Below are 24,171 nucleotides of genomic sequence, written 5' to 3'. Positions count from 1 at the left end.
AGTCCGTGCCCCTGGCCTCTGCCTCTCAACAGTATCCTAATGAACAACTAGATTGCTAACATTCTATATTTATTACAAAAGTGTGGAACGCCTGACGTCATCTTGATGTAATCAAAACTGTAATACCTAGAGCATTTCCTTTCGAAATTACATATATGAGAGGGTCTTATTGGCATCAAAATTATGGTTAGTGCTCTAAAAGACTAAAATAAGGACATATTTTCTGAGTTTTCAAATAGCGAGAAAGCACTTTTAAATTATTTGTTACCTTTATGTTTTTTTATCCAGTTGACCACTTGATTAAATGTTGCACTTAGGGGAGAGGATGTGGTGTTACTTCCAGAACTGCAGACTTTGCAACTGGGGAACCAGGTTGGAGTTTCTGCTTCAGCTCGACATTCTGTGATTCTGGTCAAATCACTTAGTCTCCCCATGTCTACAACCAAAATGAATTTGTTCTTGTGTGATGTAACCAATGCTCATGTAAAGCACTCCAATAACTGACAAGTCTGCACTATATAACACTGCAAAAACACAAAATAATAAGTGTTTTGCACACTTCTGTCATTGGGCTATATTTGGGCTACATCTGGGGGATTTTGGGCTACATTTGGGCTCTTTTGTCTCCGGTGGCCATCTTGGGAGATTTATTTGTTATGAAGTTTCCTAATTTCCTCATGTACTGCAGTCTCCTCAGTAGGAAATGCTTTCAGTTTTTTACTTTGATTCCATCATGAAGGTATTCAGATATGTCACACATTTGCCATAAATTCTGAATGTTAGCACTCTAGTTGCTCCTTAGATCACTGTAGTAAAACTACTGTTCACCATGGAAGTCTGCTCCTGGTATTAAAAGTGCATGTTTCAGTCTGCATGTCAGAATTGTTTAATGAAATATAAGAGGATTTGAGAAGTCACTCAAAATGTGCCCTCATTTTCTTTCTTCAGCATTAATCATAATTTCTATGGCAAAATGAACCCCCTCATTGTGTTCCTTTTTAAATTAAATGTTTTAAGTGTTACCAGTTTATTCCAATCAAGATGGCTTCAGGTGTGCCATACTTTTGTCATAACGAAGACAGTAAGCACTCTAGTTGTTTTTAAGAACACTCTGGGACATTCTGTCATTGGGCTATACTTGGGCTACATCTGGGTGATATTTGGGCTCTTTTGTCTCTGGTGGCCATCTTGGCAGACTTATCTGTTATGAAGTTTCCTAATTTCCTCATTTACTGCAGTCTCCTCAGTAGGAAATACTTTCAGTTTTTTACTTTGATTCCAAAGGCATTCAGATGTGTCACACATTTGCCATAAATTCAGAATGATAGCACTCTTTTTGCTCATTAGATCACTGCAGTAAAGCTACTGCTCACCAGGGAAAACTGCTGCTGGTATTGAAAGTGCATGTTTCAGTCTGCATGTCAGAATTTTTTAATGAAATAGAAGAGGATTTGAGAAGTCACTCAAAATGTGGCCTAATTTTTCTTTCTGCAGCACTAATCATACTTTTTATGGAAAAATGAACCCCCTCATTTTGTTCCTTTTTAAATTAAATGTTTTAAGAGTTACCACTTTAATCCAAGCAAGATGGCTTCAGGTGTGCCATACGTTTATCATAAGTAGGACTGTTAGCGCTCTAGTTGTTCTTTGGAACACTCTGGGAAGCTGCAGTAGAACACAAAGTAATCAACTGACAGTCTCTGCCCTTGTTGGATGTACATGTTTTACTGAGAATGTCAGACTTCATTCTCACATGACTGAGAAAGATAATGTGAATTTACAGAAAATAAGCTCTCAGTTTAGCTTATAGATCACCTTCCAAACCTCTGTGGGAAGAGCATGAGAAAATATTTTTCTCTCAATCATGATATCCCAGCAGAAGGCTTTTTCACATGGTGAAATCACCTTAGAACATACCACAATTCCTAAAATGAGTATGGTACCATCAACAAATGATTTATAATGTAACTAAAGTCTTAAAACCTTCTATTAACAGCAATGCTTTTTAATGAGGTGCTATCATGTATATTGGTCCCAAGATGGCTGCCAACACTTCTTGGATGAAGTGCTGACAGCCAATCAGATCTCAGGATGAGATGTGTGGTTAGGCTCCGCCCATATATATATATGATTTTACTTTTGATTTTCTCAGGAACTACTGAACAGATTGACACCAGACCTGCAAAAGGCACATCCCTGACCTGAGGACTACCTCTCTGCCAAATTTCAAGTAATTCTGTTCAGCCGTTCGGGCTGTACCTTGGACTAAAGGTCCCTATGGAAAATTGCATGGGGAAAACGCGTTTTGGGACCCCCCTTTTTTCTCAGCCCCTGCTTGACGAATCCCCCGAGACTTTCAGGGTAGGAGCGGAGCAGAGCGCCCCACCTATTTTGAAAATTTCGCGAAGATTCGTCAACCGGCGCCAAAGTTATTCCAAATAGAATGTTGCGGATTTCCTATGGAAACACGGTCCTAACTATAACTATCTACTGGCGACCGCTAGTAGATAATATATATATATATATTATCTACTGGCGGTCGCCAGTAGATAGTTATAGTTATATATATATATATATATATATATATATATATATATGTATATTATCTACTGGCGGTCGCCAATAGATAGTTATAGTTAGGACCGAGTTTCCATAGGAAATCTGAAAATTCTATTTTGAATAACTTTGGCGCCGGTTGACTTATGTCAAAACTAATGAGGCGCTCCGCTCAGCTCCTACCCTGAAAGTCTCGGGGTGATTCGTCAAGCGGGGGCTGAGAAAAAAGGGGGGTCCCAAAACGCATTTTCCCCATGCATTTTCCCATAGGACCTTTAGTCGAAGGTACAGCCCTAACGGCTGAACAGAATTACTTGAAATTTGGCAAAGAGGTAGTCCTCAGGTCAGGCATGTGCCTTTTGCATATATGGTGTAAATCCGTTCAGTAGTTCCTGAGAAAATCAAAAGTAAAATCATATACATATCTGGGCGGAGCCTAACCACACATCTCATTGTGAGATCTGATTGGCTGTCAGCACTTCATCCAAGAAGTGTTGGCAGCCATCTTGGGACCAATATACATGATAGCACCTCATAAAAAAGCATTGCAGTTAATAGAAGGTTTTAAGACTTTAGTTACATTATAAATCATTTGTTGATGGTACCATACTCATTTTAGGAATTGTGGTATGTTCTAAGGTGATTTTACCATGTGAAAAAGCCTTCTGCTGGGATATCATGAATCATCTTTGAGAGAAAACTATTTTCACATGCTTTTCCCACAGAAGTTTGGAAGGTGATCTATAAGCTAAACTGAGAGCATATTTTCTGTAAATTCACATCATCTTTCTCAGTCATGTGAGAATGAAGTCTGACATTCTCAGTAAAACATGTACATCCAACAAGGGCAGAGACTGTCAGTTGATTCCTTTGTGTTCTACTGCAGCTTCCCAGAGTGTTCCAAAGAACAGCTAGAGCGCTAACAGTCTTACTTATGACAAAGGTATGGCACACCTGAAGCCATGTTGATTGGAATAAAGTGGTAACATTTAAAACATTTAATTTAAAAAGGAACAAAATGAGAGGGTTCATTTTGCCATAGAATGTATGATTAGTGCTGCAGAAAGAAAAATGAGGGCACGTTTTGAGTGACTTCTCAAATCCTCTTCTATTTCAATAAAGAATTCTGACATGCAGACTGAAACATGCACTTTCAATACCAGCAGCAGACTTCCCTGGTGAGCAGTAGCTTTACTACAGTGATCTAATGAGCAACTAGAGTGCTAACATTCTGAATTTATGGCAAATGTGTGACACGTCTGAATGCCTTCTTCATTGAATCAAAGTAAAAAACTGACAGTATGCCTACTGAGGAGACTGCAGTAAATGAGGAAATTAGGAAACTTCATAACAAGTCTCCCAAGATGGCCACCAGAGACAAAAGAGCCCAAATGTAGCACAAATATCACCGAGATGTAGCCCAAGTATAGCCCAATGACAGAAATCCCAGAGTGTTTTAAAGAACAACTAGAGCGCTAACAGTCTTATTTATGACAAAGTTATAGCACACCTGAAGCCATCTTGATTGGAATAAAGTGGTAACATTTAAAACATTTAATTTGCAAAGGAACAAAATGAGGGGGTTCATTTTGCCATAGAAATTATGATTAGTGCTGCAGAAAGAAAATTTAGGGCACATTTTGACTTCTCAAATCCTCTTCTATTTCATTAAAAAGTTCTGACATGCAGACTGAAACATGCACTTTGAATACCAGCAGCAGACTTCCCTGGTGAGCAGTAGCTTTGCTACAGTGATCTAATGAGGAACTAGAGTGCTACCATTCAGAATTTATGGCAAATGTGTCACATCTGAATGCCTTCTTGATGGAACCAAAGTAAACAAGCATTGAAAATGCAATAGGTATCGCCCTCGTTTAAGTTAAAGCAACTCTGTTTGTAATTAGGTGGCTTTTTAGCTTTGCTTTTATTAGTGTTTTTCAAAATTTCATGAACATAACATGCATATATGTATATGTATGCATGCATTTATATTTGCATTTATATAGATATGCAGATTATATATATGTTTATGTATGTATATATATATATATATACACATCCATATATATAAATGCATATGCATATATGTGCATATGTGTGCGTGTAGAGAGAGGTAGAGAGGTAGAGGTGTAGAGGTGTAGAGGTAGAGAGGTAGAGGTAGAGAGGTAGAGAGTAGTAGAGAGAGAGGTAGAGAAAGGTAGAGAGGTAGAGTAGAGGATGAGTAATAGAGAGTAGAGAGGGAGTAGTAGAGAGTAGTAGAGAGAGTAGCAGAGAGTGAGTAGGAGAGAGCAGTAGAGTGAGTAGTAGAGAGTGAGTAGTAGAGAGTAGTAGAGAGTGTGAAGTAGAGAGTAGTATAGAGTAATAGAGAGTGAGTAGTAGAGGGAGTAGTAGAGAGTAGTAGAGAGTGAGTAGTAGAGAGTAGTAGAGAGTGAGTATTAGAGAGTGAGTAGTAGAGAGTAGTAGAGAGTGAGTAGTGGAGACTGAGTAGCAGAGAGAGAGTAGTAGAGAATGTGTAGTAGAGAATGAGTAGTAGAGTGAGTAGTAGAGAGTAGTAGAGAGTAGTAGAGAGAGAGTAGTAGAGAGTGAGTAGTAGAGAGTGAATAGTAGAGAGTGAGTAGTAGAGAGAGAGTAGTAGAGAGTGAGTAGTAGAGAGTAGTAGAGAGTGAGTAGTAGAGAGTAGTACAGAGTGAGTAGTAGAGTATGATTAGTAGAGAGTAGTGGAGTAGTAGAGAGTGAGTAGTAGAGAGTAGTAGAGAGTGAGTATTAGAGTTAGTAGAGAGTAGTAGAGAGTGAGTAGTAGAGTGAGTAGTAGAGTGAGTAGTAGAGAGCAAGTAGTAGAGAGTGTGTAGTAGAGAGAGAGTAGTAGAGAGTAGTAGAGAGTCAGTAGTAGAGAGAGTAGTAGAGTAGTAGAGTAGTAGAGAGTGAGTAGTATAGAGTGAGTAATAGAGAGTAGTAGAGAGTGAGTAGCAGAGAGAGTAGTAGAGAGTAGTAGAGTGAGTAGTAGAGAGTGAGTAGTAGAGAGAGAGAGTAGTAGAGAGTGAGTGGTAGAGAGTAGTAGAGTGAGTAGGGGAGAGTAGTAGAGAGTGAGTAGTAGAGAGAATAGTAGAGTGAGTAGTTGAGAGTGAGTAGTAGAGAGTGAGTAGTAGAGTAGTAGAGAGTAGCAGAGCAGTAGAGAGTGAGTAGTAGAGAGTGAGTAGTAGAGAGTAGTAGAGTGAGTAGTAGAGAGGGAATAGTAGAGAGAGAGTAGTAGAGAGTAGTAGAGAGTGAGTAGTAGAGTAGTAGAGAGTGAGTGGTATAGAGTAGTAGAGAGTAGTAGAGAGTGAGTAGTAGAGAGTGAGTAGTAGAGAGTAGTAGTAGAGAGTAGTAGAGTACTAGAGAGTAGTAGAAAGTGAGTAGTAGAGAGTGAGTAGTAGAAAGTAGTAGCGAGTGAGTAGTAGAGAGTGAGTAGTTTAATTTAAAAGGAACACAAAATGAGGAGGTTCATTTTGCCATAGAAATTATGATTAGTGAGGAAAAAAGAAAAATTAGGGCACATTTTGAGTGACTTCTCAAATCCTCTTCTATTTCATTAAAAAATTCTGCCATGCAGACTGAAACATGCACTTTCAATACCAGCAGCAGACTTCCCTGGTGAGCAGTAGCTTTACTACAGTGATCTAATGAGCAACTAGAGTGCCACCATTCAGAATTTATGGACAATGTGTGACACATCTGAATGCCTTCTTGATGGAATCAAAGTAAACAAGCATTGAAAATGCAATAGGTCTCGCCCTCGTTTAAGTTAAAGCAATTCTGTTTGTAATTAGGTGGCTTTTTAGCTTTGCTTGTATTAGAGTTTTTCAAACTTTCATATACATACCATGCATATGAATGCATATATGTATATGTATATGTTTGCATGAATTTATATTTATATAGATATGCAGATTATATTTATATGTTTATATATGTATATATATATATATGCAAATACATATATATATAAATGCATATGCATATATATGTGCATATGTGTGCATGTACACAGAGGTAGAGAGGTAAAGGTGTATAGGTAGAGGTGTAGAGGTAGAGAGGTAGAGGTAGAGAGGTAGAGAGTAGTAGAGAGAGAGGTAGAGAGGTAGAGAGTAGAGAGTGAGTAATAGAGAGTAGAGAGTGAGTAGTAGAGAGTAGTAGAGAGTAGTAGAGAGTAGTAGAGAAAGTATCAGAGAGTGAGTAGTAGAGAGTAGTAGAGCGAGTAGTAGAGAGTGAGTAGTAGAGAGTGAGTAGTAGAGAGTGAGTAGTTGAGAGTAGTAGAGAGTGAGTAGTAGAGTGAGTAGTAGAGAGTAGTAGAGAGTGAGTAGTAGAGAGTAGTAGAGAGTGAGTAGTAGAGAGTGAGTAGTAGAGAGTAGTAGAGAGTGAGTAGCAGAGTGAGTAGTAGAGAGTAGTAGAGAGAGAGTAGTAGAGAGTGAGTAGTAGAGAGTAGTAGAGAGTGAGTAGTAGATAGTGGTAGAGAGAGTAGTAGAGAGTGAGTAGTTGAGAGTCAGTAGTAGAGAGAGAGTAGTAGAGAGTAGTAGAGTAGTAGAGCGTGAGTAGTAGAGAGTGAGTAGTAGAGAGTAGTGGAGTAGTAGAGAGTGAGTAGTAGAGAGTAGTAGAGGGTGAGATGTAGAGAGAGTAGTAGAGTAGTAGAGAGTGAGTAGTAGAGTGAGTAGTAGAGAGTAGTTGAGAGCGAGTAGTAGAGAATCAGTAGTGGAGAGTGAGCAGTAGAGAGTAGTAGAGAGTGAGTAGTAGAGAGTGAGTAGTACAGAGTGAGTAGTAGAGAGTAGTACAGAGTGAGTAGTATAGAGTAGTAGAGTAGTAGAGAGTGAGTAGTAGAGAGAGAGTAGTAGAGTGAGTAGTAGAGAATAGTAGAGAGTGAGTAGTAGAGCGAGTAGTAGAGAGTAGTAGAGTAGTAGAGAGTGAGTAGTAGAGAGTGAGTAGCAGAGAAAGTAGTAGAGAGTAGTAGAGAGTGAGTAGTAGAGAGTGAGTAGTAGAGAGTAGTAGAGAGCGAGTAGTAGAGAGTGAGTAGTGCAGAGTGAGTAGTAGAGAGCGAGTAGTAGAGAGTGAGTAGTAGAGAGTGAATAGTAGAGAGTGAGTAGTAGAGAGAGAGCAGTAGAGAGTGAGTAGTAGAGAGTAGTAGAGTGAGTAGTAGAGAGTGAGTAGTAGAGAGTAGTAGAGAGAGAGTAGTAGAGAGTGAGTAGTAGAGAGAGAGTAGTAGAGTAGTAGAGAGTGAGTGCTAGAGAGCAGCAGAGAGTAGTAGAGTGAGTAGTAGAGAGTAGTAGAGAGTGAGTAGTAGAGAGTGAATAGTAGCGAGTGAGTAGTAGAGAGAGAGTAGTAGAGAGTGTAATAGAGAGTGAGTAGTAGAGAGTAGTAGCGAGTGAGTAGTAGAGAGTAGTAGAGAGTGAATAGTAGAGAGTAGTAGAGAGTGAGTAGTAGAGAGTAGTAGAGCGTGAGTAGTAGAGAGTGAGTAGTAGCGAGTAGTAGAGAGTGAGTAGTAGAGAGTAGTAGAGCGTGAGTAGTAGAGAGTGAGTAGTAGAGAGTGAGTAGTAGAGAGTAGTAGCAAGAGAGTAGTAGAGAGTGAGTAGTAGAGAGTAGTAGCAAGAGAGTAGTAGAGAGTGAGTAGTAGAGTAGTTGAGAGTGAGTAGTAGAGAGTGAGTAGTAGAGAGTAGTAGAGTAGTAGAGAGTGAGTAGTAGAGAGTAGGAGAGAGTGAGTAGTAGAGAGTGAGTAGTAGACAGAGAGTAGTAGAGTAGTAGAGAGTCAGTAGTAGAGTAGTAGAGAGTAGTCAGTCAGTGTCAGTCAATGTCAGTCAATGTCAGTCAGTCAGTGTCAGTCAGTCTGTCAGTGTCAGTCAATCAGTGTCAGTCAGTGTCAGTCAATCAGTGTCAGTCAGTCAGTGTCAGTCAATCAGTGTCAGTCAGTCAGTGTCAGTCAGTGTCAATCAGTGTCAGTCAGTGTCAATCAGTCAGTGTCAGTCAGTCAGTGTCAGTCAGTCAGTGTCAGCTAGAGCAGCTCTGCTGACCTGATTCTCTGGCTCTAAAGCAGCTCTGCTGACCTGGTTCTCTCTCTCTAAAGCAGCTCTGCTGACCTGGTTTCTCTGGCTCTACAGCAGGTCTGCTGACCTGGTTCTCTGGCTCTAGAGCAGCTCTGGTGACCTAGTTCTTATGCTACAGAGCAGCTCTGCTGATCTAGTTCTCTGGCTCTACAACAGCTCTGCAGACCTGGTTCTCTGGCTCTAAAGCAGCTCCGTTGACCCAGTTCTATGGCTCTGAAGCAGTTCTGCTGACATGGTTCACTGGCTCTATGGAAGCTCTGCTGACCTGGTTCTCTCCCTCTAAAGCAACTCTACTGACCTGGTTTCTCTGGCTCTGCAGCAGCTCTGCTGACCTGGTTCTCTGGCTCTAGAGCAGCTCTGTTGACCTGGTTCTTAGGCTCTAGACCAGCTCTACTGACCTGGTTCTCTGGCTCTAAAGCAGCTCTGCTGATTTGGTTCTCTGGCTCTATAGTAGCTCTGCTGACCTGGTTCTCTGGCTCTAAAGCAGCTCTGCTAACCTGGTTCTCTGGCTCTAAAGCAGCTCTGCTGGCCTCGTTCTCTGGCTCTAAAGCAGCTCTGCTGACCTGGTTCTCTCCCTCTAAAGCAGCTCTGCTGACCTGGTTTCTCTGGCTCTACAGCAGCTCTGCTGACCTGGTTCTCTGACTCTAGAGCAGCTCTGCTGACCTAGTTCTTAGGCTCTAGAGCAGCTCTGCTGACCTGGTTCTCTGGCTCTACAGCAGCTCTGCTGACCTGGTTTTCTGCACTCACGACGCACGCACCCGACTTCGCGAAAATATATTTAAAAATAATATAAGTTTCTTATAAGTACAAATATATTATTTTGATGAATATCTTACATAATCTCTTGCCTTAATATGTATATTAAAGACACATACATATCATTTTGGAACATAAATTTTTTTTGCGGGAGTCGCGCACCCAGCGCGCCCCAGCACGTATATGATGTCACGTGGGACCCGCAAGCGTGCAAACACCTCGTACCGTAATGCGCATGTGTTGCGAATGCGCAGGAGCAGGAGTCGCAGACTGGTCGCATACCAATCGCGCATATCATGTGATATTAAATGTATATGATGTAACTGAGAAACACACAGCCATCGCACACCATACACGGATCCTTCATGACTTTTCTAAAATGGCGGCTAGAATGCGCGCACCCACCGTGATGTGTACACTTTGAGTGCGCGACTGCGAAAAAAATTTGATTTGTTTTTTTTAAAGAAAATGATATAAATATATTAAAATAAAAAATGAAAACAAGAAAATTAATCAATATTTCAGTTTTAATAAAAAAATGTTTTTTTGCAATTTTCAGAAAAATATATAATGTTATTTAATGAATAAAATATTTATAAATAAACAGTTAAAAAACTGTAGAAAATCAGTACAAAAAATAGATATAGTAATAATAAAGTTAGCATTTAAAAAACCTTAGAAATTCACAGAAAAAAACCATAGGTTTCAGGGGTGTTATAGTTAGCTGCCCATTTCACTCGTACAAAACCATAGAAATTCCTCCGTTATAGTTAGTTCTGCTAACTATAACTCACGCACCCGCAATGCACTGCTGATGATGTCACATATTGCATCATTCATGACATGGTCAGTGACATCACTGATGACATCACTGATGACATCTCAAATGACATCACTGATGACATCATCCACATGACAATCTGATACACCACATCATACACTAGTATAACCTTTCATCACTCACTGTAAAATACAGAGTACCATATTTGAAACCATTGACACACCAATACCAGTTACTACATACCCACTCACTGATTCCTAAGTCTACACACACAACTACCCATTCAACAACAGAATCATCTATACATGCAGTCATTAATTAATAGAACACTATCAAATGCACTTATACACATATATAGACATTGACACATCAGCAGTCATCTTAGTCGGTTATGCAGTCATCCTACTCACTCATGAAAAAAATGTATCGCACTTAAATTTACTCACTTACACAATTATCCAACGACACCTCATTTATTCAAACACATAGTAACTCATCGTTAATATGTTAAAAAAGCACCATTACAATTATACACTCATTCATATATTTACTCTCACAATCACTGACTCTTACACAAACTTATTTATATACACCAACTCTCACATACAATGCCTTTTATTTTTTTACTTTGTTGAAGATGTACAACTAAAACATATATTCGCTCACAAACACACAAATAAATACACTCAGTCACCCAAACAACTGTTTCCACATGCACTCTTAAACCCATACACCTAGTCAATCAACCATTCACACATCTATGCATAGAGTTACACACACCCCATCCAACCACACACAAACTCAGTGTCCCATACAAATACTCACCCAACTAATCAATAACTAATATACACACTCATGTAGTTAGTGACCAACTAAGGCAGCATGTTATACAACAACAGAGACAGTGCTGCACACATTCATATAGTTTAGTTACTAATCCATGTATTAAGTGAGACACTTTTAATTACTCACTTAAAAAGACAGTCAGACAGCTACTAAATCCTCCATCCAGACAATTATATATCCACTCAATCTTCAATACAGATTGGTATATATATAATACATATTTAAATTTCAAACTAAACCACATTCAGTGGATGATGTCATCAGTGATGTCATCAGTGATGTCATTTGAGATGTCATCAGTGATGTCATCAGTGATGTCACTGACCATGTCATGAATGATGCAATATGTGACATCATCAGCAGTGCATTGCGGGCGCGTGAGTTATAGTTAGCAGAACTAACTATAACGGAGGAATTTCAATGGTTTTGTACGAGTGAAATGGGCAGCTAACTATAACACCCCTGAAACCTATGTTTTTTTCTGTGAATATATATAACCGCTATGTTTTGATCCCTTCGGACGGATCCAGTGCTCTCAATATGGGTAGTTTGTATCTCCTGACAGAGTCAAGTCGGTAAATATTTTCTCTCGTTCTTGCACGACGTACGAGCAGTGAGAACGCACTCTCAGGAATTTGCTGCAAAATGCTTTATTGTGCACAGAACTGTTACAGCGCCCAACGCATAGTTTAAGATTGCATGCCTGGCAATTAAGGAACACAATTACCCATTGGTTGGGTGGTTGCCACTGCAACAGCCGAACTTTCTGCCTCAGCTGCATTTGAGACTGCTGCCAAAACTAGAGTTCCCTGCAGAATGGGTGGGAACTGTTCACTGAAAGTGCTTCCATCAACAAGGGGGGAGCACTTTTGGCAAAATCGCTCTGTACTATCCGATCCCTAAGTCAATGCAACGTGGTGGAGCCGGTGGCATTTTTTGGGTTTCCAAAAACACACCTTCAAATGTGGAAGAGTCTCTGACAACAAAAAACAATGTTGCAGGGGAGCTGGGAGTAATTTCCCCATGCATGGGGGAACACCGATGATTTTTCCTGCTCTATGCCTACCATGCTGTGCACATTTGAATCTAAAGCGTTCTCATAATATAAAAGTAACCACCACTTATTTGTGACAATCATTTTGTAGGTTAAAATCTATTATTGATTCATATGCAAAACGCACAGCCTTCAATGAGGTTGCAGGTACAGAATGACATTAGGCAAAACAACTATTTAAATATGGTTTAATTTAAATCTGAAGCTAATACGTAGGACCCTTTGGCGCACCAGTCCACCTTATAGAGGAGTCTTATTACAGGCACACCCATGGATGAAAGACTCAATTTCAGAATTTTAGAATAACAAGTAAACATTTACAGTTCATCTCTCATACGGCTGCACAATTCTCATCATATATATATCCTGCTGATCATGCACTGCTGAGCCACCTTATTCACTTTAAGCTGGTCTCGAACATATTTTGATAACCAAGCCCCCAAAAATGGTTCTGGAAAGTACATAGCTTGTGCTCCTACAGATTAGCACAAACATAGGGCTTAATTTAGAGTTTGGCTGATGGGTTACACAGCCACAAACTTGACAGATATTGGTTCCATCTTAATACAAGTGCATTATGTCCTACGGCAATATAATAAGTCGGATGGGATATCCGTCACATTTGTAATGGAGTAATCTGTGTGTCAAACTCTTACCCAGGCCCATACTGTGAATTTACATTCTTTAAATTGTACATTTTTCATTTTCTTTTAACAGGGAGAAACTGGTCCTCAAGGATACCCTGGTAAGGAAGGACCTGCTGCACATGACAAGAATGGAACCACTCTGTTAAAGGTGAGACAAAGTTAAGCACATTTTGAGTTTAAAAAAACCCACATTTTTTTAGAGCAATTAAAAGAGAAGTGATAATATCTTCTACTTTTATTCATATCAAACTCTTGCATTTACTCTAGATGAGTACGATCAGATCGTCCCAAATTTATAATTCACAACAAGGCCTTTTCGCTTTTACAGAGAAAATAAATACCATTTTCCTGTTTAAGATCATGCAACAGAGGCCATGTCAACTAAATAGATTTCTTTGATTTTGCTAATTCTGGGTCCTGTCTTTTACAACCGGTATGCTCAGTGACAAGACTACTTATCATTAGTTTACAAAAATATCTAGTCTGCGTTCTGAAATTCTTTGAGAATCATCTTCAGTGAACAGCACTTTTACATCATACAAATATATATACAAAATGAGTGTTAAACACAATGACTCAATTAATTACTTTTATAGTGTGGTATTGCTTACAGATAACCCCCTTACCCCTAGTCCTACTCTTCCTCATCACAGAACTCACATTTGAGGAGGCCCTTCTTTCTGGACAGGAAACTTGCTGCTAATTTCTAAATATCTGCTGACAGGGCAAATGAGCTACTTTGACCCACCACTTCTTCGTAATGTCAGAATTTGGAGATCCAAAAACCCCTTCATTAGGCCAGTGAGGATGTATGGACAGTGATGTAGAGTATGCATGTAGGTAAAGATACATTCAACAAGTGATTTACAGGGTGCTGGGTTTTGAGAGTTGTGGTGAACATCTATGACATTGTGGTATTGAGTTTTTGCAGGGGGTGTTTTGAGCTCTTTTCTTAGTTGGACCAGGTTTAGAAGTGGGGTCCTGATGTATATGAGGATGTCAGTCGTGATACCTGGGGCCATATTTAAGGGTGAGGGCAGGAACGTGCCATATCTATTAAGATACGGCGCATTTCTGTCCTCTGCCTATGCTGGTGCACAGTCTGCAGTCTACAGATGCGCCATGGACCAAGGTTGCTTTTGTTACAGGCAGGATTGATTTTGTGCAGGAAGGGACACCTTCCTGCACAAAAACAATCCTTAGAGGCATTTTCCTCTTTCTAAGTGTGCTGCAAATCTCAGCAAAATTAGAAAGAGGAAACACACTCCTTGAAGCACCTTTGATGGGAAGGCATACAATTCTGATGCATTCCCAGGTCTTCCAGTGTTTGTAAATCTTGAAATGCTCCAGAATACATGGGTACTCATGGTGACACAGAGTAAAGCAAGGCAGTGCCTTGTGTTGCCTTGCCTTACTCCAGATTTACCAAGCCGCGCAGGCCCATGCAAGGTGGACTTGAGTGGCTTGGTAAATTATCTTAGGTTTTTCATCGCCCTGCGTCCCCTTGCGTGGCGCAAGGGTGACACAAAACTTTAATAAATCTGGGCCTTCTACACAGAGGGCCTTTTCCCTTGAATTGCCTTCTTTGCATTTTGTTTTTGGCTCAAATCTGATGGTGTCCTGGCTGTAGGTGTGCCAAGAGACACTGGAGATGGTGAGCTTGTTAGACAAATATTCTGGGATATCAGTCATGATGGCCATGTGGTTGAATGTGCTTTTCACAAAAATTTGCTTATAGAAAGTGGTTCTGATGAAATATTTTTGTCAAACCAATGCTGGATTTTTTTTTAAATCAAGAAGGTATTTCACCTAGTTAATGAAACCAACCTGGTGAAAGCCTTCCTTGACGAAAAATTCCTTTACTGAGGGGTTATTTTATGACTCTTTTAAGGAGAGGAGGATGTCTCTCCTCTTAACCCCCATTCTGTTTCCCCCTTTTTTAAGCCCTCTTCCCTGCCTTCAATTCCCCTTGTCATGTCCCCCTCCCACTTTTTCCTTTTTGTTTTTACAAAACCTAACTCTCTCTCACAATTTACTCCTGTTTATTAACTGACCACTTACTCTCTCTCCTGCTATATTCCCTTTTTTACAAACCTCTTCCTCACATTCCCTCTTTAATACAGTTGTTTTTTAACCTCCCTCTTCCCTCTCCTCCTTTATTGTTTTTTTAAACTCCTTACTGCCCTCCTGTCTTATACCCGTTTTTTAAAGCCCCTTTTCCTCCTCCCACTTTACTCTTTCTATACAAATCCCTTGTTTTTCCTCCTGCTTTACCCTCATTTTTTGTACAAAGTCCTTCCTATCTCCCCTTTCCCCTCCACGCCATTCCCATCATGTATACCCACTCCCTTTTCCCTTCCTACCTCTTTGTCATGCTTTTCTTTAAAATGAACATTTACACTTTCCACAAAACATTATATTTTTGTGGAAAATATATTTTGTTACTTTAATTTTTTACTCTATAATGAAGTTTGCCAGCTTGTATTTGCCAGGGTGTTTACTTCATTTTAGAAATGTGCAAAAATGAAGGATTAATGGCTATGTAGATGATGCAGATGGCTTTGAAAATGGTTCATGTAGACAAGGTGAGCTGCAGGAGATCATGAGGGTGGTAGTGATGTGGTAGCATTCTTTAGGCCCCTGAAGCATGATGCGGCATGTAGGAGGTCTTTAAGGGAGCAAGTGTAGACTCTGGGAGCCCAAGACGCTCTGTATTGACCCCAGACAAATGTGAGACAAGGAGGGCTTGAAAAGTAGTGGGAGGGAAGGATTCCCTTTCTTTAATAGAGAAAGATAATTCTGGGCCTTCTTAGTTTTCTTTGGATGACATGACATTGGGTGGAAATTGAGGTTTGAATCACTCAAGGTTCATGTTTGGTTTGGGCTAATTGGAGCTTGTTGTTCATGGTGAATAGAAGGAATTCTGTTTTATTGAATTAGATTCTGGCTGCCTTGAAGGCTTGGATTGTCTGACAAGGATGAGAATTTCAAGTAGAGTAGCCAGTCAAATTAGAGATCATAATCTCTAAACTTTAATAAAAAGAGAAATTAAATAAAATGTATAATCAGAATAAAAACATATAAGAATGATTAATAAATATTGCATGCATTAAAATACATACATTAATCCACCTTTGATTTCAGAGAAAATTCATCAATAACTCCATACTGAATGTTGAAAAGGTTTTCCACATGTCAAATTCAAAACTTGTGTTACTTTTTGAAGTTCAGTGCTACGGATTATAAAACTCAGCCAACAGAAGTGAGCTGAGTTTTAGGCGATGTGAGGCGATGCGGATTACACACACCAGCCAATTCAGCTGCAATTCTCAAGTTTGGGTGATAATTCTAAAGCTAGCAAAATGATTTGTATCCACTCGAAACAATTGATCATCATTCAGAAGACCATTGAAATCCAAATTATTCTCCCTTTTCAATTAACCTATTCTAAATTAACAATGCAGAGAACAAAAACCTTGAGATGGAAAATGTCATTCATGTCGAGGTTTCCAATGTACTAATTCTCAGCTCATTTTAGCTCAAAATAGTTCAAAAATGCATCAGCTATCTCTTGGTAAATATTAACAAAAAAATATCAAATGAGTCTTGGTTTCATTGCCATTCCTACAATAGTTACAGTGGATTGTGTGAGGAGGGGCTATTCCACAGGAATGGTAAATGTGGCTCGCAAAAGAGGAACAAATCCAAATGTAATATAGAAAGTCTTGGATAATTGTGGGTCAATAATGTTTAACTAGGGCTCCACATGTCATAATATTTTAATAGAAAATGCCTCTGTTAATGTTTTTTTTTTTACTTTATTAACTGTTTCTCAATAACAAAGATACATATCTCCATTTGGTACATTTGGCAGGATTGGCAATAATCAAACACAGAATACAATATCACAGTCTGTCAAGCTGGCTTTGTCCTCCATTGTCTACTTTCCACACGGACAGCCAATGTTCGGGTCATAAAATAGTCTTCAATTCTACCTTGCGTACACCTCTTGCCTTGGCTTACCACTGCCTTTCTTCTCCTCTGCGCATTCTCTCAGCAGTAATTGGCTAACAACCCATCTGTCCTTAGTATTGCTGTCTAGTAACATCCCTCCGCCAACTTGACCTTGTATCAACAGTTCCCTCTTCCCCTTGTGCAGAAGTGTCAATGCTTTCAGTCTCATTATCCTTAGTCGCTAGATATGTCTTGTACAACGCCCAGAAATTTTTGGGGCCACTGCGCGGGGTAGAAGCTCGCTATAGTTCTCAGTCTGTGTGCTACAATACATCATGTCTCTAGACCATTCAGTAATAGTGGGGATCGGGCCTTTTGACCAGCGTATTGCAACTCTGCACCTGGCTAAAAGCAGTCCCATGTCTACCAGCCATCTGACCGCCTTCGGTAGTGACTTGGAAAACCCCAGTAAAGCTAGCAGTGTATCAGGGGTGAGTGGCATATCTATAATGTTTCCCAGTTCTTTAAATACCAAGACCCAGAATTTTGCTTTTCTTGGGTATATCCAGGCTAAGTGCAAAAAGTCTGCTATGTGTTCCTCACAGCGCTTGCATTCTGCCGTGTCCCGCAACCCATATCTGCATAGGTGCTCGGGTGTATAGTAAACCCTATTCAAAAACTTGAAATGAATCAGCCTATGCCTACCATTGAGGGAAATTCTTTTTGTGCTCTCACAACAGTATCTCTATGTTGCGTCATCTAGCTCTATGCCAAAGTCAGTTTGCCATGCAAGTCGAGCTTTAGTGTAAACGTTTTCCCGGTATCCCATTGATAGTTTGTAGATGTTAGGCACTATTTTGGTCGGGGAGTCTGTTTTAATCACATATGTGAGAGAGGCTAATTCAGGCGTCTCTGCAAGATCATCGCCCAAGAGTTCCGTCAGGGCCTGTCTAGTTCTGTGAAACTGACATTTTTGGAGCTTTGTGACATTGCAGTCAGTAGTCCCAACCTCGTCCCACTTCTTTGCTATGCCCTCAGCGAACATCTCCCCTATCGTCTGCACGCCTAAAGAGCCAAGTGCTCATGTTACTGCTTTATCTCTGCATGGGGTCAGCCAGTGACACCAATCTAATGGAGTCAGCAGGGAATACATTATCGCTCCAACTTGCAGTTTCAGTAGGTGCTGCCATGCATGTCTAGTCGCGTTAATAGAGTCTAATATTCCAGTCCTACGATCCGGTGTGGTGAACAACAACACAGGTAGCGGGTATGGCAAACCCACTACCTTTTCTATCTTTACATGTGGTGTATCAGGCAAACCATGCATCCAATGGTACACGTGAGCGCTCTGTGCTGCTCTATAAAATAGGTTGAGATCTGGGACACCTAGGCCCCCCATCCGGTATGGAAGAGTAAGTATTTCCCACTTGATCCATGCTTGTTTCCCCGCCCAAGCTAGTTTTATCAGCAATGAGGTGAGTGTACGAAAAAAGGTTCTCGGCAGAACCATAGGGATATTGGCGAATAGAAATAAAAAACGGGGAAGTATTACCATTTTCATAATAGGGATCCTGCCTACTAGTGATAATGGAAGCCGGATCCAATTCGCAATCTCATCCTCCAGTCTGCTGTTTGGGACCCCGTAGTTCTCTCTGAACACCACTTCTGAGTCAGTATGTATTCTGACCATTCTGGTTCCGTCATCCACTGCAGCATGTAGTCAGGTGTAAAGGGCTTGGTAGCAGGGATAAGGGGGAATATTATAGATTCTGTCCAGTTCACCCGCAGGCCCGACAACGTGCCAAATTTCACTACTTCCCTCAGTGTAGGTGATAAATTGTGTTCACGGTCTCTAACATAGAGCAGCGTGTCATCTGCATACGTAGATACAATCAATTGATAACCTGAAAATCGTATACCCCTCTGCTTGTGATACTCTCGGAGCGCGCAAGCTGGTGGCTCTGCCACCAACGCATATAATATCGGGGATAGTGGGAATCCCTGTCGCGTACCTTTAGTTATGCGAATAAGTGTTGTAACTAGGTTGCCTATTTTGATTCTGGCAGTAGAGGAGTTGTATAAGACCCCTATCATTTGCAGGAATATGCTTCCCAGACCCATTCTCGTCAAGACTTGCTTCATTAAAGGCCACTCGATCGAATCAAATGCCTTTTCCATGTCAAGGAACACTGCCACAGCTTGTGTATCTTGTCTAGTGTGCTGTATCGCCCCAAACACCATTCTTAGATTGTAAGTCAAATTTCAACCGGGGACAAATCCCGCTTTTTCTGGGGCCACTGGTAACGGGACCTGTGGAACAAGCTGGGTTGCCAGAATCTTGGCGTATATCTTGTTGTCCACGTTCAATAGAGATAGTATACGATGAGCAGTCAGCAGGAGATTTGTCCTGCTTTAATTTAGCTATGATTACTGCCTCTCTCATTGAGGGTGGCATGATACCTTCTCCGTACATCTCTTCAAATAACGTAGCAAAGTGCGGGACCAGCAGGTTTTTCAATTCTTTGTAAAAGTTAACTGTGAGGCCGTCAACACCTGGCGCGCTACCAGTTTTCATGCCTGCCAGTGCTGAGGTTATTTCCTCCAGTTCCAAAGGGCGCATTAAATACTCTCAGTGTTCGTTTGTTAGCCAGGGCAGTTTAATGTGCGTCAAATAGTCCAGAATTTCAGCGTTTGCTCCAATGTTCTTAGGGAACTTTCCAAGTCCGATAGCTGCTTACAGAGCACCCAGAGGACTCCAGAGTGCTTGGACATGGCTATCCCGCGGATTTACACTTTAAATGTTTCCCATACTAGTGTAAAAGCTTCCATAGAGCCAACATTGCGGGTAAAGAAGCTGTCTATAGCATCAGCCATCTCTGATTTAAAAACCGTGTCTAATAGTGAGTATGGTGGGAATCGCCAGGTGAAAGGGGGGATATATTTCCGTGATGGGTGTCTAACACCAGCAAAACCGGAGAATGGTCGGAGAGAGTACGGGGGAGCACTGAACATTCACGAACTCGATCGTAAATCTTCCTAGCCGCCAGCCAATAATCTATCCTAGAGTGTAGGTCGTGAAATGCAGAGTAGTGTGTGAACTCCCCCTTGTTTGTGTAGCACTGTCGCCAGACATCGCACAGATCTAACTGTGTCATCGCATGCCCAATAGTGCACGCCGTCGCAACAGTGCGGCATTCCGGAACACCCAACCTGTCTTGTCGTGGGTTCAACGTGCAGTTAAAGTGGCCCCCCCCAGAGTTGAACCCCCCGTATTCCTGCATCCTTTCTAGCAGTGACTCATAACATTTTGGGTTGTCATAGTAAGGGCCATAAACATTGGCCAGTATCAGGTCCGCACCTTTCCCCTTACATCTTGAAATAGCCAACCTGCCCTCCTGGTCTGTGACAAGCGGCTCCAGTTTTATATTAGATTTAGGGTTCACCCATGTAACCACCCTGCGTGCATGCGATGTGAAGCCTGCCGCATATATGTTTTTCAGCAGTCCCCTGCTACAAAGCATGCTGCTAGTCAATGGCAAATGCGATTCCTGTAGCAAAGCTATGTCTATGTTGTGCCTCAACAAATAAGCCATGACTTTTCCTTCAACTTAGTCATTAAGGCCTCTCACATTCCATGTAAGGGCCCTAAGCTTGCTATTTGTGTCCGCATCAGGTGTACCACTAGCTGCCATTATGGTGGTTGCGTAATTGTTTGCTGACTATGTAGTTGTAATAAAAGCTGTGTATGTCGTGCCAAAGAACTGCGCTGTCAAGAATTTAATTTATCGTTAGTCTCCGTGTCCCCCCTCCCCCCACCCATGCCTAGCATACCGCAACTCTGCCCAGGCGGAATCTCCCCTAACAATTCACAACAATCATATCTGATTTCACATCTGATGATAACAATCAGTCCACGAATTTGGCCTGTCTCAGAATGTGGTGCTCACTCCTGGGTGGATGCTGCCAGCCCTGTTTAGTTACTTAACCTTATTAGGCTATATGCCATTTACCGCCCGCCATCAGGCACATCTAGAGCATCAGGTGTTATAATAACTTTACCCGTCATATCCAAAACTCCTAATTATAGTGGTGCCTCCACCAGCATGCTCCATGCAATCTGTCTAAACTTATAAGTCACTACAGAAATTCTTAGCAGCTCTATAGTTCTTGCCCCATACCCGCTGTCTATACCACTGCAATTCAAATTAAGCCCAAGCAGCCCTCCATGCCCCCCGTTCCCCCATCTTAACTGCCAGCGTGCCTGTCTCAGATGTTTGTCCTGGTCATCAAGGCTCCCTCCGGTCGCCCCCTCCAGGCCGTCACGCTGCTGCTCATTTGACCACTCTTACAGGGCTTTCTGTAGAGATTTTGGGTTTGTAAAAATCCTGGATCTGCCCTGTCTGTTAACACGCAGGCCCACCGGGTACAACATGGCATAGTCCAATTTTTGTTCCCGAAGCTGACACTTGAGCGGTGCAAACTGCCGGCGAGCTTCCTGCACACGGATTGTGAAGTCCTGGTATAGTGAAATAGCAGAGCCCTCGTACTGCAGTGTCTGCTGTTCCCGTGCCGCCCTCAGCGCTGCATGCAGAAAACGTTTCCCTTCCCAGCAAGGTGACCAGTAGTTTTTCAACAAAGAGCTCCATGTTCCCAAACTGGGTGGACTCTGGAAGGCCCGTAATTCATATGTTGCTTCTTTGGGACCACGCTTCTAGGTCCTCCACCTTATCTTGCAGGGTTTGCACTGCCTTCCCCATCTGCTTATGTTCCGCATCCATTTCTGACTGCGCCTCCTCTACCTCAGTAACTCTGCGCTCGGCCATGTCCAGCCTTTCTACTTGCTTATTCATTTGTTCGGACATTCTCTCCATACGGTAGGACAGGGAATCCAATTTGGTATCAATAGCTGACATGCAGACTTTTCTGCATGGCAGCAAGCATCACACGGATATCTCCTTCCACCTGCTCAGTTGGCTCCTCCTGCGTGCCAGGCCCGCTCTCAGGCATGCTCTCTCTCATCCTGGGCTTCCGCTGTTCAAAGGTTAGTTTTGGCTGTACTTTGTCCACCTTACCCATCTTGGCTGCGCCATATCAATAACAGTTGCAGGTATTTGAGCTGGTCAATCCATTATGTGGGGAGCAGCTATCGGACCCTTGTGGGTGTCTCTACTTTCCCAGCCTGACGCTTTGACAGGAACACAGAACGGACACCACGCTGTCTACATAGTCTATATGGCAAGCTCCACAGCAGTTGCAGCCCTATAGTTGTATTTGCGCTCTATGGCTAGGCAGGCACAGAATCCCAGTGACTAACCCCTGCTGCAGCACCGTCAGTGTATATCGCTCCTTCTCTGACCACATCTAATGCCAGGTATCATTTATCGTGAGTGCCCTAACTGGCAGTGACGCTATCTCGCTCTCAGCTGCTTGCAGTGCAAGTCTCCTGTGCATTAGCTTCATAGCGTCTGGACCGCGTGGACACCCAACCTCAAAGCACAATTACTCTAATGCGATTATGCCTGGGTATGCTCCATAAGCATACTCAAAGTTCAGGAAAATTACTTGCTGTTTCGTTGATTGTGTAAGACATGCAGTGCACCTTGTATCGATCTTTGGCGCTCTGCACCGTGATTTGCTGCAGCCCTGCTCCGCAGTAGCTGCGTTTCACCTTCCTGAGCCACCGGGCAGAATATCAGGCATGAAGTGTTACGCAGCATCTCTTTCCAGCAAAGTGCTGTGCCCTAGACTCAGTTGTTGTGTCTCTGGCCCCTCAAGCGGACCCTCGACGCCAGGGCCGCGCCTTCTTAATTACAGCTGCTGCTTCTCTCCAGGGAAGCGCCATACTCACAGGGGCACCCCTTGCGTATTGCGATCCAGGGCGCTGGGCAGGCTGAGGTCCACCCCCGCTCAGCTGTCTCGCTAGTGATGCCGCTTCCCGATTGCAGCCGCCGGTTCCTTAAGAGTCTCCCAGCGTCTCTCTTCTACCAGGACGCCACATGTCAACACATCTCTTCCAGTTCCAGGCAGTGCGTAGTGCTCAGTTTCGCTTTAGGCCCCGTGATGTCATTCCAGAACGCTGCCTTCTCTCTTGTTTTCAACAGTTGTAGGCGATTTGGTCATTTGCAATGTCTATCAGAGCATGGAGGGCACTTAGTAGCTCCCGTAGCGAGTGGAGTCGGTCTGCATAGATCGCCCTGATGCAGAATACTTGAAGGATTAATTGATGGCTCGACGGAGCTCTCGTCTTAGCCATCTTCGGCACAGACAAGCTCCGCCCCCTCACCTCTGTTAATGTTCCCACACTGGCAAACCTAAAGTGCTTGATATCAGACCAGATTCTAAAAGGCCGGCTTAACCTCTTGTAAAAAACAACTATTTATCAATTTCTATGGTGACCAAACATGAGCAATGCCTAGTTAAACAAAAAATATCATAGATGCAGATGAACCATCCAATGTTTCCTCTGCCCTCCTTGTGAAGAACATCTTGTAAAACCACTGGGTATGGCCTCAATTTCTCTGTACCCCATAATCCTATCCGGAAAAGGAAACGTCTCAGCTGGGTGATAGATTCAATGTCTCTCTAAAGACCAGATCTAAAGGGGTGTACTCACAGTGCTAGAAGGCAGCACAATAGTTAATTTTCAATCTTCTTCAGTGTGGGCACAATTATAATTCCCCACAGTTCTGAGTCATAGGCTGTCATAATCCTCCTACCAGGAAGTTACATAAGGGTTAGATCTTATGTACCTCCCTAACTGAAGGAATAGCTCATCCCATTCGCTCCCTTGAAAATCAGGTTGTTGTCCCTGCCCATTGCAGCAGAAAAAGATTACATTTGGAGAGTTGTTTCTGCAATGTGAGTCAGAACCCAGCTAATGCAAAATAGTCTGTTTCAGATTCTCAAGATACAGTTTGCTTCTAAATGCTGTGTGAGGGTTTTGCAATATAATTTCAAATTGTCAGACCAGATATACAGCAGAACCCTTCAGATTAGTCAATTAGCTTCTGCATGTCCAGTGGGATACAAGATACCAGAAGTGAGTCATCAGCAATTAAAAGGGTCTCGATTATTGACCCAGCTATCACAATGGAGTGATTAACACCATTCCCGATGTACAACATGGCACTTTTAATATATTTTCAGGCATATGCATCAAAGCTTTTTGCGATCGCAAACGGTGCGATTCGCAAAAATCGTCCGTTTGTGATCGCAAAAAAAGCTTTTGCAATGCATGAAACAACTTACCACTCGCAATGTAAGAAATCGCTAATTTTTGCGATTTCTTAAATTGCGATTGCATTTAAGGAATCACAAATTGCAATTCCTTAAATGCAAAGCAAGATGCCTTTAAAAATAGCGATTTCACTATTTGGGCCCGCTATTTACCGTGGAATCATACCACATGGTAAATAGCAAAAACTTTGAAAAATGCACCAATTTGCATTTTTCAACGTTGTAGGTTACACACACACACATGTCCTTGGGACATGTGTATGCGCAGCATAT

General features: G+C 41.9%; 1 protein-coding gene across 3 annotated transcripts in view; it reads left to right on the top strand.

Moving 5' to 3' along the window:
- Positions 1–24,171, top strand: part of COL4A1 (collagen type IV alpha 1 chain) — a 626,471-nt gene that overhangs the window by 272,497 nt on the left and 329,803 nt on the right. For all 3 annotated transcript variants that reach the window (XM_085622171.1, XM_085622169.1, XM_085622170.1), the window contains exon 13: positions 12,779–12,856. In XM_085622171.1, the coding sequence (XP_085478297.1) occupies positions 12,779–12,856 (78 nt within the window). The remainder of the gene's footprint in view (positions 1–12,778; positions 12,857–24,171) is intronic.

This window comes from Triturus cristatus, chromosome 8, assembly GCF_964204655.1.
Source record: "Triturus cristatus chromosome 8, aTriCri1.1, whole genome shotgun sequence".
Classification (NCBI taxonomy): domain Eukaryota; kingdom Metazoa; phylum Chordata; class Amphibia; order Caudata; family Salamandridae; genus Triturus; species Triturus cristatus.
The sequence above is the reverse complement of the archived record's forward strand: the minus strand, read 5'-3'. Positions and strand labels throughout refer to the sequence as shown.